This window comes from Misgurnus anguillicaudatus, chromosome 15 (genome assembly GCF_027580225.2).
Source record: "Misgurnus anguillicaudatus chromosome 15, ASM2758022v2, whole genome shotgun sequence".
NCBI classification, from domain to species: Eukaryota; Metazoa; Chordata; class Actinopteri; order Cypriniformes; family Cobitidae; genus Misgurnus; species Misgurnus anguillicaudatus.
In genome coordinates, this window is record NC_073351.2 from 13,744,684 (window position 1) to 13,757,055 (window position 12,372).

Sequence of the window (12,372 nt, forward strand, 5' to 3'; positions counted from 1 at the left end):
AATGGCCCTTACCCATCACTGGGGCAGATCGCTTTAAAAAGGTCCTAATATGTCCCATTTAGGTACATATATGTATAAATTTGGGACCAATATGTATCCTTGTGGTAGTTATATTAACTTTTTAGGTGCTAATGTGTACTTTTTGAATGGTTACCTACCGCCACAGTGACAGATAGAGACAAATTTTTGACCATCCTTTAGCTAAATCATGCAAACAAAAACAGCTAACAGTAAGCTTGCACTTCAGAACACTACAGCTGTTTGCTTTCTATATTCAGTTTATAAATTTTTAAGACCATAGATGCTCTGCTGTTTTGAAACCATCGAGGGTTCAGATAAATATTGGCTCCATTCAGAAAACAGGAAGCCTCTTCAGCGAGGGGAAAATATGTAAATAAAATTCTTTTGAAATGAAGAAACACCGGGAATACTCTCTGCTTGACTGAAACAACAAAATTATAAAACATCTGATAGGATACACATGTAATAAAGAGGGATTTTTATTGGAGAAGATCCAAGCATGGAGCATCAGTTACGTTCTCATACACTTCAAAACTTCACCCATAGGAAAGCGCAGTTACTATCTGCCATGTTACTTCAGCTAAGAAACAAATATCTAACCAACCTGTCAGAGATAGCTTAGTGAATTACCATATGATCTGAGAACAGTTAATGGTTTTAATTACGAGATCTCAGTAAAGAGCAGGTCTTTAAAAAGTGTTTATTGAAGAAGACCCTTGGGGAGTTTGTATCACCACACACAAATACACACATACAGTATCTCTATGAACTTGTATAGCTATGAACTTCAAGGCTTCATGTGCGTCTATCTCTATAAACTTCAAGGCTGACTGCATCAACACTTAAATCAAAAAGTCATAAAGACAAGGGAGAAATACTCTGAGGTAAATTTAAAACATATGCTATTAAAATGTATAAATGTGGGAGAGTTTCAATACGGGGAACTTAACACTGAAGTTTACGCTGGGAATGCATAGATTTAATTGGGATCGTACCATTTGAATTTTAAGTAGAGAAAAAACTAAAATAAAAACTCAACATGTCTGTGTGGTTTTGTGTTAACTACAGTTGCTCGACTAGCCAAGCATACAGTACAAGTATGTAGTGTAAGTGCCTAGATTATGCTATCCAGCAATAACCATGTCAAAGGTACACAAAGATAATCTATCATATACACCAGAATTAAAACGTTTACTGTACAATATATAACAAATCCATTAACATACATAAGCATACTTGCACTATCAAAGCATGCATACATTTTATTGTAACAACTAGCGAGTAGTTACATCATTCACACACGTAAATGCATGGGCAATAACAGATGCACACACATTGAGGTACGCCATAAAATATTCTCTGGCCCCGTGCCATCGTCCAGATGTTTGGGGTCCCTGAGGTCTACTGCAGGTAAATGAATTAACCCCGAGAGATACTGCACATGTACAGCGTGAGAAGTAATGGTTGCTTGATTGCTCTTCCGACAGACACATTAATGAATGCACACAGGAAGTACATTTCTCAGTTTTCCCCCACTGATTCCAGCTAAAGGAGAAGAAAGATTGCAAGCTTATACATTTTGTTCACCCAGAACTTGCAATATGCTATTGATGGATTCAAGCTCTTATAACTGGGACTACAGTACACGTGCCTCGGATAGAAGACATATGCTAGATATCTATATGCATAGCTATTGTTAAGTCATCAAATCAGTACCATATGACAATCATTTCCAGATCAGTGGAAGTATAATTTATTCTTAAAATGAATCCACACAATAAAGAGTGAGCAGAGTTAGAAAAATTATGGAAGCAAATGACTCTCATCACAACCAGATTCATCAAGATGAACAGAAACATGGCTTGCATAATGTAAATATAATTTATATAAAAAGTAAAGGGAAGAGAGGAATGCAGACTTTTTGTCCAAGTTTTACTATGTGGCATTACTAAGTAAGGAGGTCTATAATTCAGTTGGCATTCCCATTCATCTCAATGAAAGTTGCTCAGCTGGTTCAGGACCCACCACAGCCCCCACCTGAAATGCAGCGTGCAATCACCCGAGCCAAAAACTTTCTTTACTTTAGAGCCAGTGGAAAATGATGACATCATACCAGTGCTGATATGCTGGTGGCACTTGCACCTGAGCCTGTCAAAAAAGCCAAACGTGCCAAAAAGTGCTATAATATAAACATGCTGTGATTTATATGCCACTTGCAAAAATGTAATTTCATTGGAATACCCAACTACTTTTTAATTACCGTTTAGGAAAATGGGATTTTGGGTCCAGATGGTGTCATGTTACTTAACCCTCATAATACCCTATTTTTCTGTATACGTTATAATCCCTTGGGGGTAAAATGACCCCAGAGATTAAAAGAGTGATTACAAAAAATATATACATTTTTAATGATACAAATAATATATAATTTTTTCATTTACTTCCCACCTATACATTAATGCTGTTTTTTGGGAGATATGAAGTACTTTTATACCCATTTACCACTCAATTCCTCAACTACACCATTAGCTTGCCTGAAAAATCTAAAATTTTTATGAAAAATTCACATAAATTATGATCTAAATTTGATTGAAATTGTTTTTAGATATTGATCTAGATGTTTTGTGTTGAATTCAGCCATTTGGTGTTTAGAAAAAAACAGTTTTATGGTTACAGTTTAGGAAATAAATCACTTCGACCAGCAGAGGCCCATAGAGACACATTCATTTCACTGAATGTGGCCAACTGCTCAACATCAGTACTTTAGTGAAACATTTTGTGAATTTATGTTAATATAAACTTGAGAAAGGACATTAAAAATAAATATTATTTCAAATAGTAGAATTTTTTGTAGTTTTTGATGCATTTTGAAATGTCTGTTTTTACAAAATGCCACAGAAATTTGATTGAATGTAAGTGTGTGTGTGTCCGTGTGTTTTTGCCTGTGTGTGTGTGTGTCTGTGTCTTTATGTGTGTGTAATTATTTGTGTGTGACTCTGTGTTTCTGTGTGTTTGTGTGTGTGTGTGTGTGTGTGTGTGTGTGTGTTTTACATCTTTGTTTTGCATCTGTGGCTGTTTTTTGCCAAATTCTATAAGAAATGCTCTCTGTGGCAGTCATACCTTTGTGTGTTTGTGTCTGTGTGTTTGTTTGTTTGTGTGTGTTTGTGTGTGTGTGTGTGTGTGTGTGTGTGTGTGTGTGTGTGTGCGTGCGTGCGTGTGTGTGTGTGATTGAGCATGTATTTTCTATGTAACATTTGTGCTCTGGTACCAGGCCTACCTTTTTAAACTAAAGAAAAGTGGCTTGGGGTAGAATTGACCCCAAGGATCTTATTAGGGTTAAAGCAATACTCCAGCCAAATATCAAAATGACCATGATGTACTCTCCATCAAGCAATCCAAGATCCATGTCCATCATCTTTCAGAAGAACACATTTGGAGTTATTTTAGTAAATGTCCTTACTTTTCCAAGCTTATAATGGGAGAAAACAGGGATCAGGAAACAACTTCTGACTTTGAACCTAAAAAAAGCTCATCCATCCTTCACAAAAGTAATTCACACGGCTTCAATGGGTTAATAAAGGTCTTTTACGGGTAATCAATGCAATATTTTTAAAAACAATATCTTCACTTTATGAACCATAATAACTAGCTTCCATATCGGCGCCATCTTGGAAACACGCAATTCATTATTTGTACGAAAGTTTAATGCATTTTAGGAAGGATTGTTCCAGTGCACCTATAAACCCATTGTAGAGGTGAGAGGTGACACACAAACACACGAAAATTCTCGGGGCAGCCGCATATGTCGAAATTTCAGTCAAAACCATTCTATTTCATCATAAACAATCTGAAAACAGGGCTTTAAGTGTAAAATACCGAACTTGTCCTTTAAGTAATCACAACATAAAAGGATTAAGTAAAATTGGCCAAAGTGAAAGTTCATTTCTTGTCTGAAAGATGATGGACAAATGTATCTCAAATGGCTTGAGGGTGAGTATACATCACAGGTAATTTTGATGTTTGGCTGGAGTATGGGTTCAAAAAATTACAAACAGCACTCAACAATGGATACCAGTCTGACTATAAAATCACTGAAGAAGATCCGATCTCAGAATCCATTTGTCAGCATGTGCAGAATACTCTACAAAAGGTTCTTCACAGGGATACCACAGAAGAACAGTTTTTGGTTCCCTTTAACCTTTCGGTAAAGGATCTTAAAAGAACCAATTTTTCCAACTTTTCCCACTACAAAGAACCTTTGGTGAAACAGAAAGGTTCTGTGGATGTTAAAGGGCCTTTAGGATTGTGTAGCACCTTAATTTTCCATAATAGAGTTTAAAATAGAGTCAAAGTTTGATAACAACACATACCTGCAGCTATCTCAGAACTGGAAGCCAAAGCCCTTCCTTTGATTCTACAAACCTAAAATTTGTGATTATGCACATTTATGTCTAAACAGCTCAAGTCGGCCGCATGTGGGTGCCACACCATTGGATCTTGTTGATAAATAATCTCCTTTTATGGAGGGAAAGCATGTTTACCAGACAATGGACAAATGATCATTTCCCCGTATAAGAGGAAGCTTGTTGTTTTACAAGTTCATTTCAGCAGCCCTAATGGGCTTCTCTTGATGAAGATAACATGCTGTCCTTGCGAAAATGGGTCACAATGTTTCTGGGTTGTTGTTGGAGCTGAAAGCAAACCGATGTCCAGTGTACAGCCCATGTGTGAGAGATTCAAAATACAAGCAACAGTTGCCTTGAGCTTACATGCATTACTTGCAGGTTTTTGACATATATGCAATGCTACAAAAGTCGTTATTTAGATATTTCAAAGTCATAGTGTAATGTTTTTTACCTGCCAATTTGTACCCCACCATTTTTCAGATTGTTCTCCTGCACCTTTACATAAGTACATTATAGGAATATCATGGCATTACTGATAAAATCCATAAACCAAGCTGACGTTTGATAAGACCACATGTTCAGGTCATGACCTTCATCTCTCAAGGCTGATGAAACCATTTAACACAAGGCTGTTAAACATCAGTGAAGACCACACCCTCATATTTGTTGTCCCTGAACTGCACCAGTGCAACAGATGTCTAAATACAAACACAAACGGCTTGTAAATACTTTTAGACGTATGTCTTACACACCTGCAGGTCTGTGCATGTATACTTCACATAGTTTGGGGACAAATTGGTTGAGCTACACATGACAAATTACCTCTGGGTTGTCCACAATATTTAACTGAGTTGAAAAACTCTAAAACAAGTTATGGTAAGTATATAACAGTTACATTGTACCACTTTTTGACTGTGTGTGTACTTACAAGCTCTGAAGCCAGATCCGGGCACTGGTTGTTGTCCCTGTTCGCTGTTGTAGATAGTGGTGACATTTCCACGTTCGCAGTAGTTGGTGCAGCGTCCCTGCGTGCAGCGCAGTCTGCAGATGGTGGGGGTGAACAAAACTTTGATCCGCTCGCCGCCCCCGCGGACGACTACAGGTGAATGTTGGCCGGATGACGGCTGAACGTTGACTAAACAGAGGCAGAGAGAAAAGCAGAGCAGCAAAGTCAGTCTGTGAGGACGCATGGTTACAGACGCATCACAGACTCATGCACACATGCGGTCACACACTTCTCAAACCAAGTGGCTAAAGATGAGGAGTATTGTCTCTTATAATCTTTGATCTTTTATCGTCCGCCTGCTGTTTTTCCCTGCAATATCCCAAGAGTCGTTTTACGAATTCCAGTGCAAAGAACTATGGGTAATGCATGCCACCTGTGCACCTGTGTGCTGATATTTTTAGAAGTGCAAAAAAGTGGTTTGTTAAGTAGATGAGAGCTGTCCTGGTATTTGAAGTCCTGTAAGTTTTTGTAAGCAAGGTGTGGCTGTAATCCAAACGCTATGCGAGGCTGTATCCATTCATCACTCGCTCCAACTCTCTCGGTCTTGTGCTGACAAACACACTGACAGACTTCTCCATGCGCTCGCTACATGAGGAGAAGTTTCTCTTTCATATGAGGAGGAGAAACAGAGTGGGCGGCGAACGAGAGGAGGAATGAGAGAGAACAAGAGGGGGGGAGAGAGAGAGACTTTGAGTCTCTGGCATTACACATGGGGGTGAGGTCAGTGCTGTTTTAAATGTGTGTGTATGTATTGGGGGCTTGTTGATGAAGGGAGGGTGTATTTTTCTTTTACTCTACATTTTCAACACTGTCATTTGCCAAGATTTTACTTTTCCCCTGCAGTGTCCTCGAAACATTAAAGGGGTTGTTCACCCACAAAGAAAACTCGATCATCATTTACTTGCCCTCATGTTGTTCCAAAAGCACAATTCTGCTTTTTTGTGGAACACAACATTTGACATTTTGAAAATAGTTTTTTTCCACATCAAGCTCCAAAAATAAACAAAAAAATATCCAAAAAGTAGCCCATACATCTTTGCACTAGTGTCTGATTAGACAGAAAATTTGGTGAATAAATAGATTCATTTTGATATTCTATTCTTGAGTTTTTTTAAGGAGTAAAAACCTTAAAAATACACCTTTCTGTGTTACACTGTAGGTCATATGGGTCTAATATGGGTTAAGAATTGTCATTTGGGGGGGGGGGTGAACTAGATTAACAATATAACATGCTTGCCAAGATACCAAAGATAATCAAAACAAAATCAAGATAATCAAAACATTGTATCAATGGAATGCACTGTAAGTCTGCCAAATGCATGTAAATATCAACTGAAATTGCGCATATGTATTTAGGGCCCTGTTTTTCTGTTTTTTTCGTTTACAGTTTACAACATTGTTCTGTTTTAATTTTTCTGGATTCTGTAAATTAAATTAAATTTAGGAATCAGAATGATTAAACTTAGTATACAATTCAACAACAGTTTAATAATGGTTTGCATTCAAAAGTACATTTTGGTAGTTTTCATCGATCGGATCACAAGTGGACGAGAGAGACACATTACGTTTACACCTGGTATTTAAATCCGTCTCTTTTGTTCACTTTTGACCGCTTCTGTCCTGAATACTCTGAGGGGGTAGTCTGTGAGACGGTGGGCGAATCTCTCTGCTGTCATTCAAACGCGAGCGGGAGTAATTATGAGTTTATATGGACGCGAACTAATATTATGCCAGAGTTCGCTGCTTGTTTAGCAAGTAAACATGCTGCACAGTGTTTTGTATGTTTATATGTTAGAGCGTTCTCTGAATTTTCAGCGCAATAGATGAAATAGGATCGCGCAACACGCTTTCAAAACGAAACTACGGAGATCAGACGCTTTAGTTTTATCAATGAAAGGCTAAAAATAGCACTGTTCACCGTCTGTTCATGCCAGAAGTCAAAAAAGATGTAAAATTTGTGTTTAGTGTCTCAGATTAGATAAATGGGCGGAGAGAAGGCGGTCGCTTGTGGCTGTTTGAACACATTCAACCACATGTGCGTTTACAATACAAACGCAATCAGATCAAAAGTGGTTTCGACTTCCTCTGAATGTGGTTGAAAGTGGTCGAAAGTGGACGAGCTCAAAACGTTTTGAACACTGTTTACACCTGGCATTAACGTCATCCACTTGTGATCCGATCGATAAAAACGCATGTTAATGCCAAGCCCAAGTGTAAACAGCCTCTAAGTGTCAGACAAATTGCTGTCAAATTTAGTGAACAGTATAAATAAAATAGAGATAAAAACAGCTTTAAAGGCCATTAAAATATAAGAGCCAGTCTCTGCATTTAACTTGGTCTTTACTTTTTATTTCTCAGTTTTTTTAAGACTTCGTCTATTTGACATGGTTTTCTCTATTCAGAATGAATGTTTATAGTTGCGTCTTTTTATGTTAAAAAATTAAATTAAATGAAATCTATTCTAATTCAGTCCAACCTGACACAGTTTTTGAATCTAGTAGAAATGACCCTGTTTTCTGTGTGAGAGACTCAAGGGGAAACTCTGTTTTGGGAGAAGAACAAATTTCTCCCCAACACCTGTAGTCCAAAACATTGACTGCGAGTCACTGCAGCTGCTGAAATGAAGCCTTGAGGGATGATAAATTTAAATCGCTACCGTGGGGAGGATTCGACCCCGCTCACCTCCGTATGAATGATGATTCATTTTAGAGTACCTTACATGACCTCCTGCTGTAGTCTATCAATGGTATCAAAGACTATACAATTCCTTCTTGCAGGAAGAATTACAGCAGTACTTTTTGAATGCAAAAACATTTATTTCAAACTGTTTTAGTGCACACTGCAAAACAGTAACAACAAAAGGCTGTTACGTTTACAATAATACAAAGTTTAAGTTATTAAATAATGCAGACTGATTGTTATAATTGGACAGGAACATAAGTCATTCAGTCATGTGGGAGTAGCTGTCACACTGTTTCATGATCTCAGACATACATGTTAATGGCAAACATGCTTTACCATGGCAACCAGTCTTGTTGTTTAAAATATCATTAAGTATTTGAGTCTCATTGCATTACATCACTAGCCTGACTACGTCAGACTTCGTACTTCCGCTAAATTTCATTACGCTTCTGTACTCAGTCTGAGATACCTCCCATTCAAACCGTTTTCCACCGGTCTCAAAACGACCGTCCAATCAACGAACAGAGGGCGGGCTGAGAGCCGTGACGTAGACGCTAAACGCCGAATCACGGTTGTAGTCTGTTGTGGACATGAAGACACAAGGCTTGTTCGACTTCACGCGGCGCCGCAAGAACCGACAGCCGGACGACGTCAAAGTAACGCGAGAACGATTCGAGAAATCATACGAAGTGTAATTTCGTCTCGCTCTCGCGGCACCTTAACGCCATCCGTCTGTCAGCTCCAGCGGCGCCGCATGAAGCCGAACAAGCCTACAGAAAGCTCTGTTGTGGAGAACCGGCACTTGCCAACTTAAACCCGAACAAGAAAAGTGTTTGTTAAACATTTGAATGGAGATTATGTTGTTGCCCTGCTCCCGACAAGTTTTTGGAAAAGTTTAATTTATCAACTTTACCGATCGTCAGCGAGAAACTGTGTGCAGCACAGCTTGACGTGCACAACGATCGAGAAATCATGGAAGGGAATTATATTGTTCACAGTTAATGTTGGAGGACGCGTGGGCAAGCATTCTTTGGTGACATTCCTGATTAACCAGAAAATAAGGTAGGGAGATTTAATTTACATATGGTTATTGTTGTCTGGTGGAAGAGTTTGAGAGGAGAGAGGGGCTTTCCTCCCGTTAGACGTGAGTGGAAAGCCACCGTAAGGATAGTGTTCAACTAGCTCTGGCCCGATTTACTTTACATAATCTGCAAAAGTCGTTCATAGCCATGTTAACTCTGGTATTTCGCTCGATGGGTTTGTTTTCACATCATACGTGTATTTTACAGCAGAGATTCGATGCGGCTGATCCGGCGCATAAAGCACATCATATCCAAATGTTATGTGTGATTGGCTTACGTTTAGACCAATGATTTTAAACTTCAGACAAGCCCCTCCCACGAGAAGGAAAACGATTGTCAATTATGCCCAGCCAGACTCTGTCTATGAAGCGAAGCAAAATAGCAGAGGATGGTATTACCAGGCTATTACATCACAATATATTCATCAAAATGTATATTCATCACAACATGTTACTTTAATTGGGTAGCAGTTTAACGCTCAATAGAACTGACTATCGACTAAAAACAGTTAGGAAAAATAGTTAATTTCAGTGTCCAAAATACATTCAGGGTTCCCACACCTTAGTTAACTTCAAATTCAAGGACTTTTCAAGGACTTTCCAGGTCCAATACCCTCAAATTCAAGGACTAAATGTGGGGACACATTTAAAGTGAGAGCAAGGTTACACCGTGTTACCTTTTATGATACATTGTTACAGTTCCATTTCGAGGGAACTTGCGCTGCGTCACTGCGGTGACACTTTGGGGACGCCTCCAGGGGTAAGGGCATCTGAATGTGTATATCAAATTCAACCAATGGTGAGCCTTAACGACAAAGACAGGGTGACTCGGGAGCCAGGAAGTATATTGCTATCTGAACTATTGCCAAAGACAGCGTTACAGGGACGCAGGAAGTACGGCAAGGGAGACGCAGCGTCTCATTCCTTTCTAAGGGAACAACAGCTACATACTTAACCCAAAACGTTTTCATGTGGCAAACACAATTATGCAAAAAATAATTTTGGTATGAATCAACATTTGCATACAGAAGATATAAGCATTTAAAGCAAACGGTTTAAAATGTGTGCTTAAAACAGCTAGAATTTGTATGATATTATCCTACACTACACAGGGAAGAAAACAGATTTTTTTCCAGAAAACTTCTTGCATAAAATAGATTCAAGCACTTGCAATGACCTGTATCTATGTATATGTATCTTTATACACCACTGATAATATAGTTATGTATATTATATTGCATTTCTGTCAAGAGATCATCTAAAAGTTACACATTGCACCTTTAACCTTCAAGTTATGAAAGAGCTTTATTCTCATTTAGTCTTTGCCATTTACCAGAAAGAAAAACAGACACTGGAAAATACACTATTCATCAGTTTTTTTCTTTTCTAAATCCACTATTAACAACATCACGCACAAGCATTCACATCTGGCAACAACCTCTACAATTAAATGTTGATTATGAGGGACAAGCTATTGTGTAAAACTCCTGACTGCATCAATAAAGATCTACAGTAGGTCTTCATCAAGTCCAACCTCAGCAATATCACTGCGACTGCTGCAATCTGTTCTCGTGTTATTTACTCATAACACTGGGGAAATACAACTATCATCACATGAGTGTAAATATTTATAAAGTGTGCCATTTCGCTCGTCGTTGCAAAAATAGGTCATTCATAAAAAAAGCAAGTCTCCTAATTCACTGGAATGCCCAACTTCTATGTGACACTCTCCACATTACGAACTCTCCCGACGTGGAAACTTGGACCTTTACCTTTACAGTCTGCATCAAGTGTTGGATTTCAAGAGATTTGGCTTTAGACTGCTTTAGTCTTTTTTTATGGCAGGCGACGCCTTATTTCATTTTCCATTTCGAACGTCGACAGTCTGTGAGCAGAAAAGGTATATTACTACTGTAGTGATGCCGGCGAAGAAAGGCAAACAGGGAAGCCCTGAGGTTACGCGGGTAGCGGAAGGTTGTTTACACGCTGGCTCTAGATTTAAAGGCCCAGGACTGATGTTAAGAAGAGCCTTCTGGGAAATATTTGTGGCATCTGCTATAGCCTACACTTCATTGTGTTAAACTGCACTCAGCCAGAGTAAAATTGTATAGACAAGCTCAAAGAAACCAAAATAAATATTTCAGCGAGCTGAACAAAATCATGGTTCATTTTAAGCAAATTCCTTGAATTACAGAAACAAAAACTGTGACGTGCAGCTTGATCTCGGATGCCTAGACCTTCACCTATCAGCTCTGGATTATTCAAGAGCTTTAAAAACATAAATCTAGAGATAAGCAACAGAAGGCATGCGTTCTGCAACGTGTGTGTTTGTAAGTGAAAAGGAGGTCAGTCTCCCCACACTTCCTATCTGTTGCCACAGAAGGCCATTCCAACACATGAGGTCATGGAGACACAGGGGTTCCCATTAGCAAAACACCACATCCATCTCTTGAGTAATAACTGCACCAACACCTCTTGGCCAAACTAAACAATGGCAGGAATAAGCTACAATGGCATATCAGGGGCTGTCTAAATCCAAACGAGCCTGAATCTACAGGCAGATAAACCTTATCGCTACCTAAAGATTTTCATACCAGGAAACATGTCAAATTTTTAAAACAAGATACTTGTCTTCTCTACCAAGGGCTGTTTATTTTAAAGAGCACCATTGGTCCGATTTCCGATTTACATTTACTTTTGTGTGTAAGTGTGTATTAATACATGTTAACGATATGCAAAAGGTACATACCCCAAAGTAAACTATGACATGAGTTATTATCTCCAACGTAAATCTATTTTCTTGGACTACAACAAACACACGGATTGTAGGCAACAGTTTACTTCCTGGGATTGGTGATGTAGACAAGACCGACATTATCATAATTCCTCCCGCTTGGACTCACAGCCTGTATGTTAACTCCTGTTAGCATTGCATTGTGAGTGAATCTTTCAAACATGGTAAGGAGCGTCACATTTCGGGCTGCCGGCATCAGAGGTATTCAGACCAATCACAACATACAGATTAGCTGGCCAATCAGGGACACAGCGCTTTTCAAATCGATGAGTTTTGTACAAAGTCCGTACATTTCAGGAAGACAATCTGAAGCTACAAAAATGTACGGTATGTGGAAAATAATGTGTTTTTTACCATAAACCATGCGAATACATTGTATACT

At 38.8% G+C, this 12,372-nt stretch overlaps 1 protein-coding gene across 1 annotated transcript in view; it reads right to left on the bottom strand.

Moving 5' to 3' along the window:
• ltbp4 (latent transforming growth factor beta binding protein 4) overlaps positions 1–12,372 on the bottom strand; it is an 83,924-nt gene that overhangs the window by 53,226 nt on the left and 18,326 nt on the right. The window contains exon 5 of the mRNA XM_073853441.1: positions 5,356–5,562. Within this exon, the coding sequence (XP_073709542.1) occupies positions 5,356–5,562 (207 nt within the window). The remainder of the gene's footprint in view (positions 1–5,355; positions 5,563–12,372) is intronic.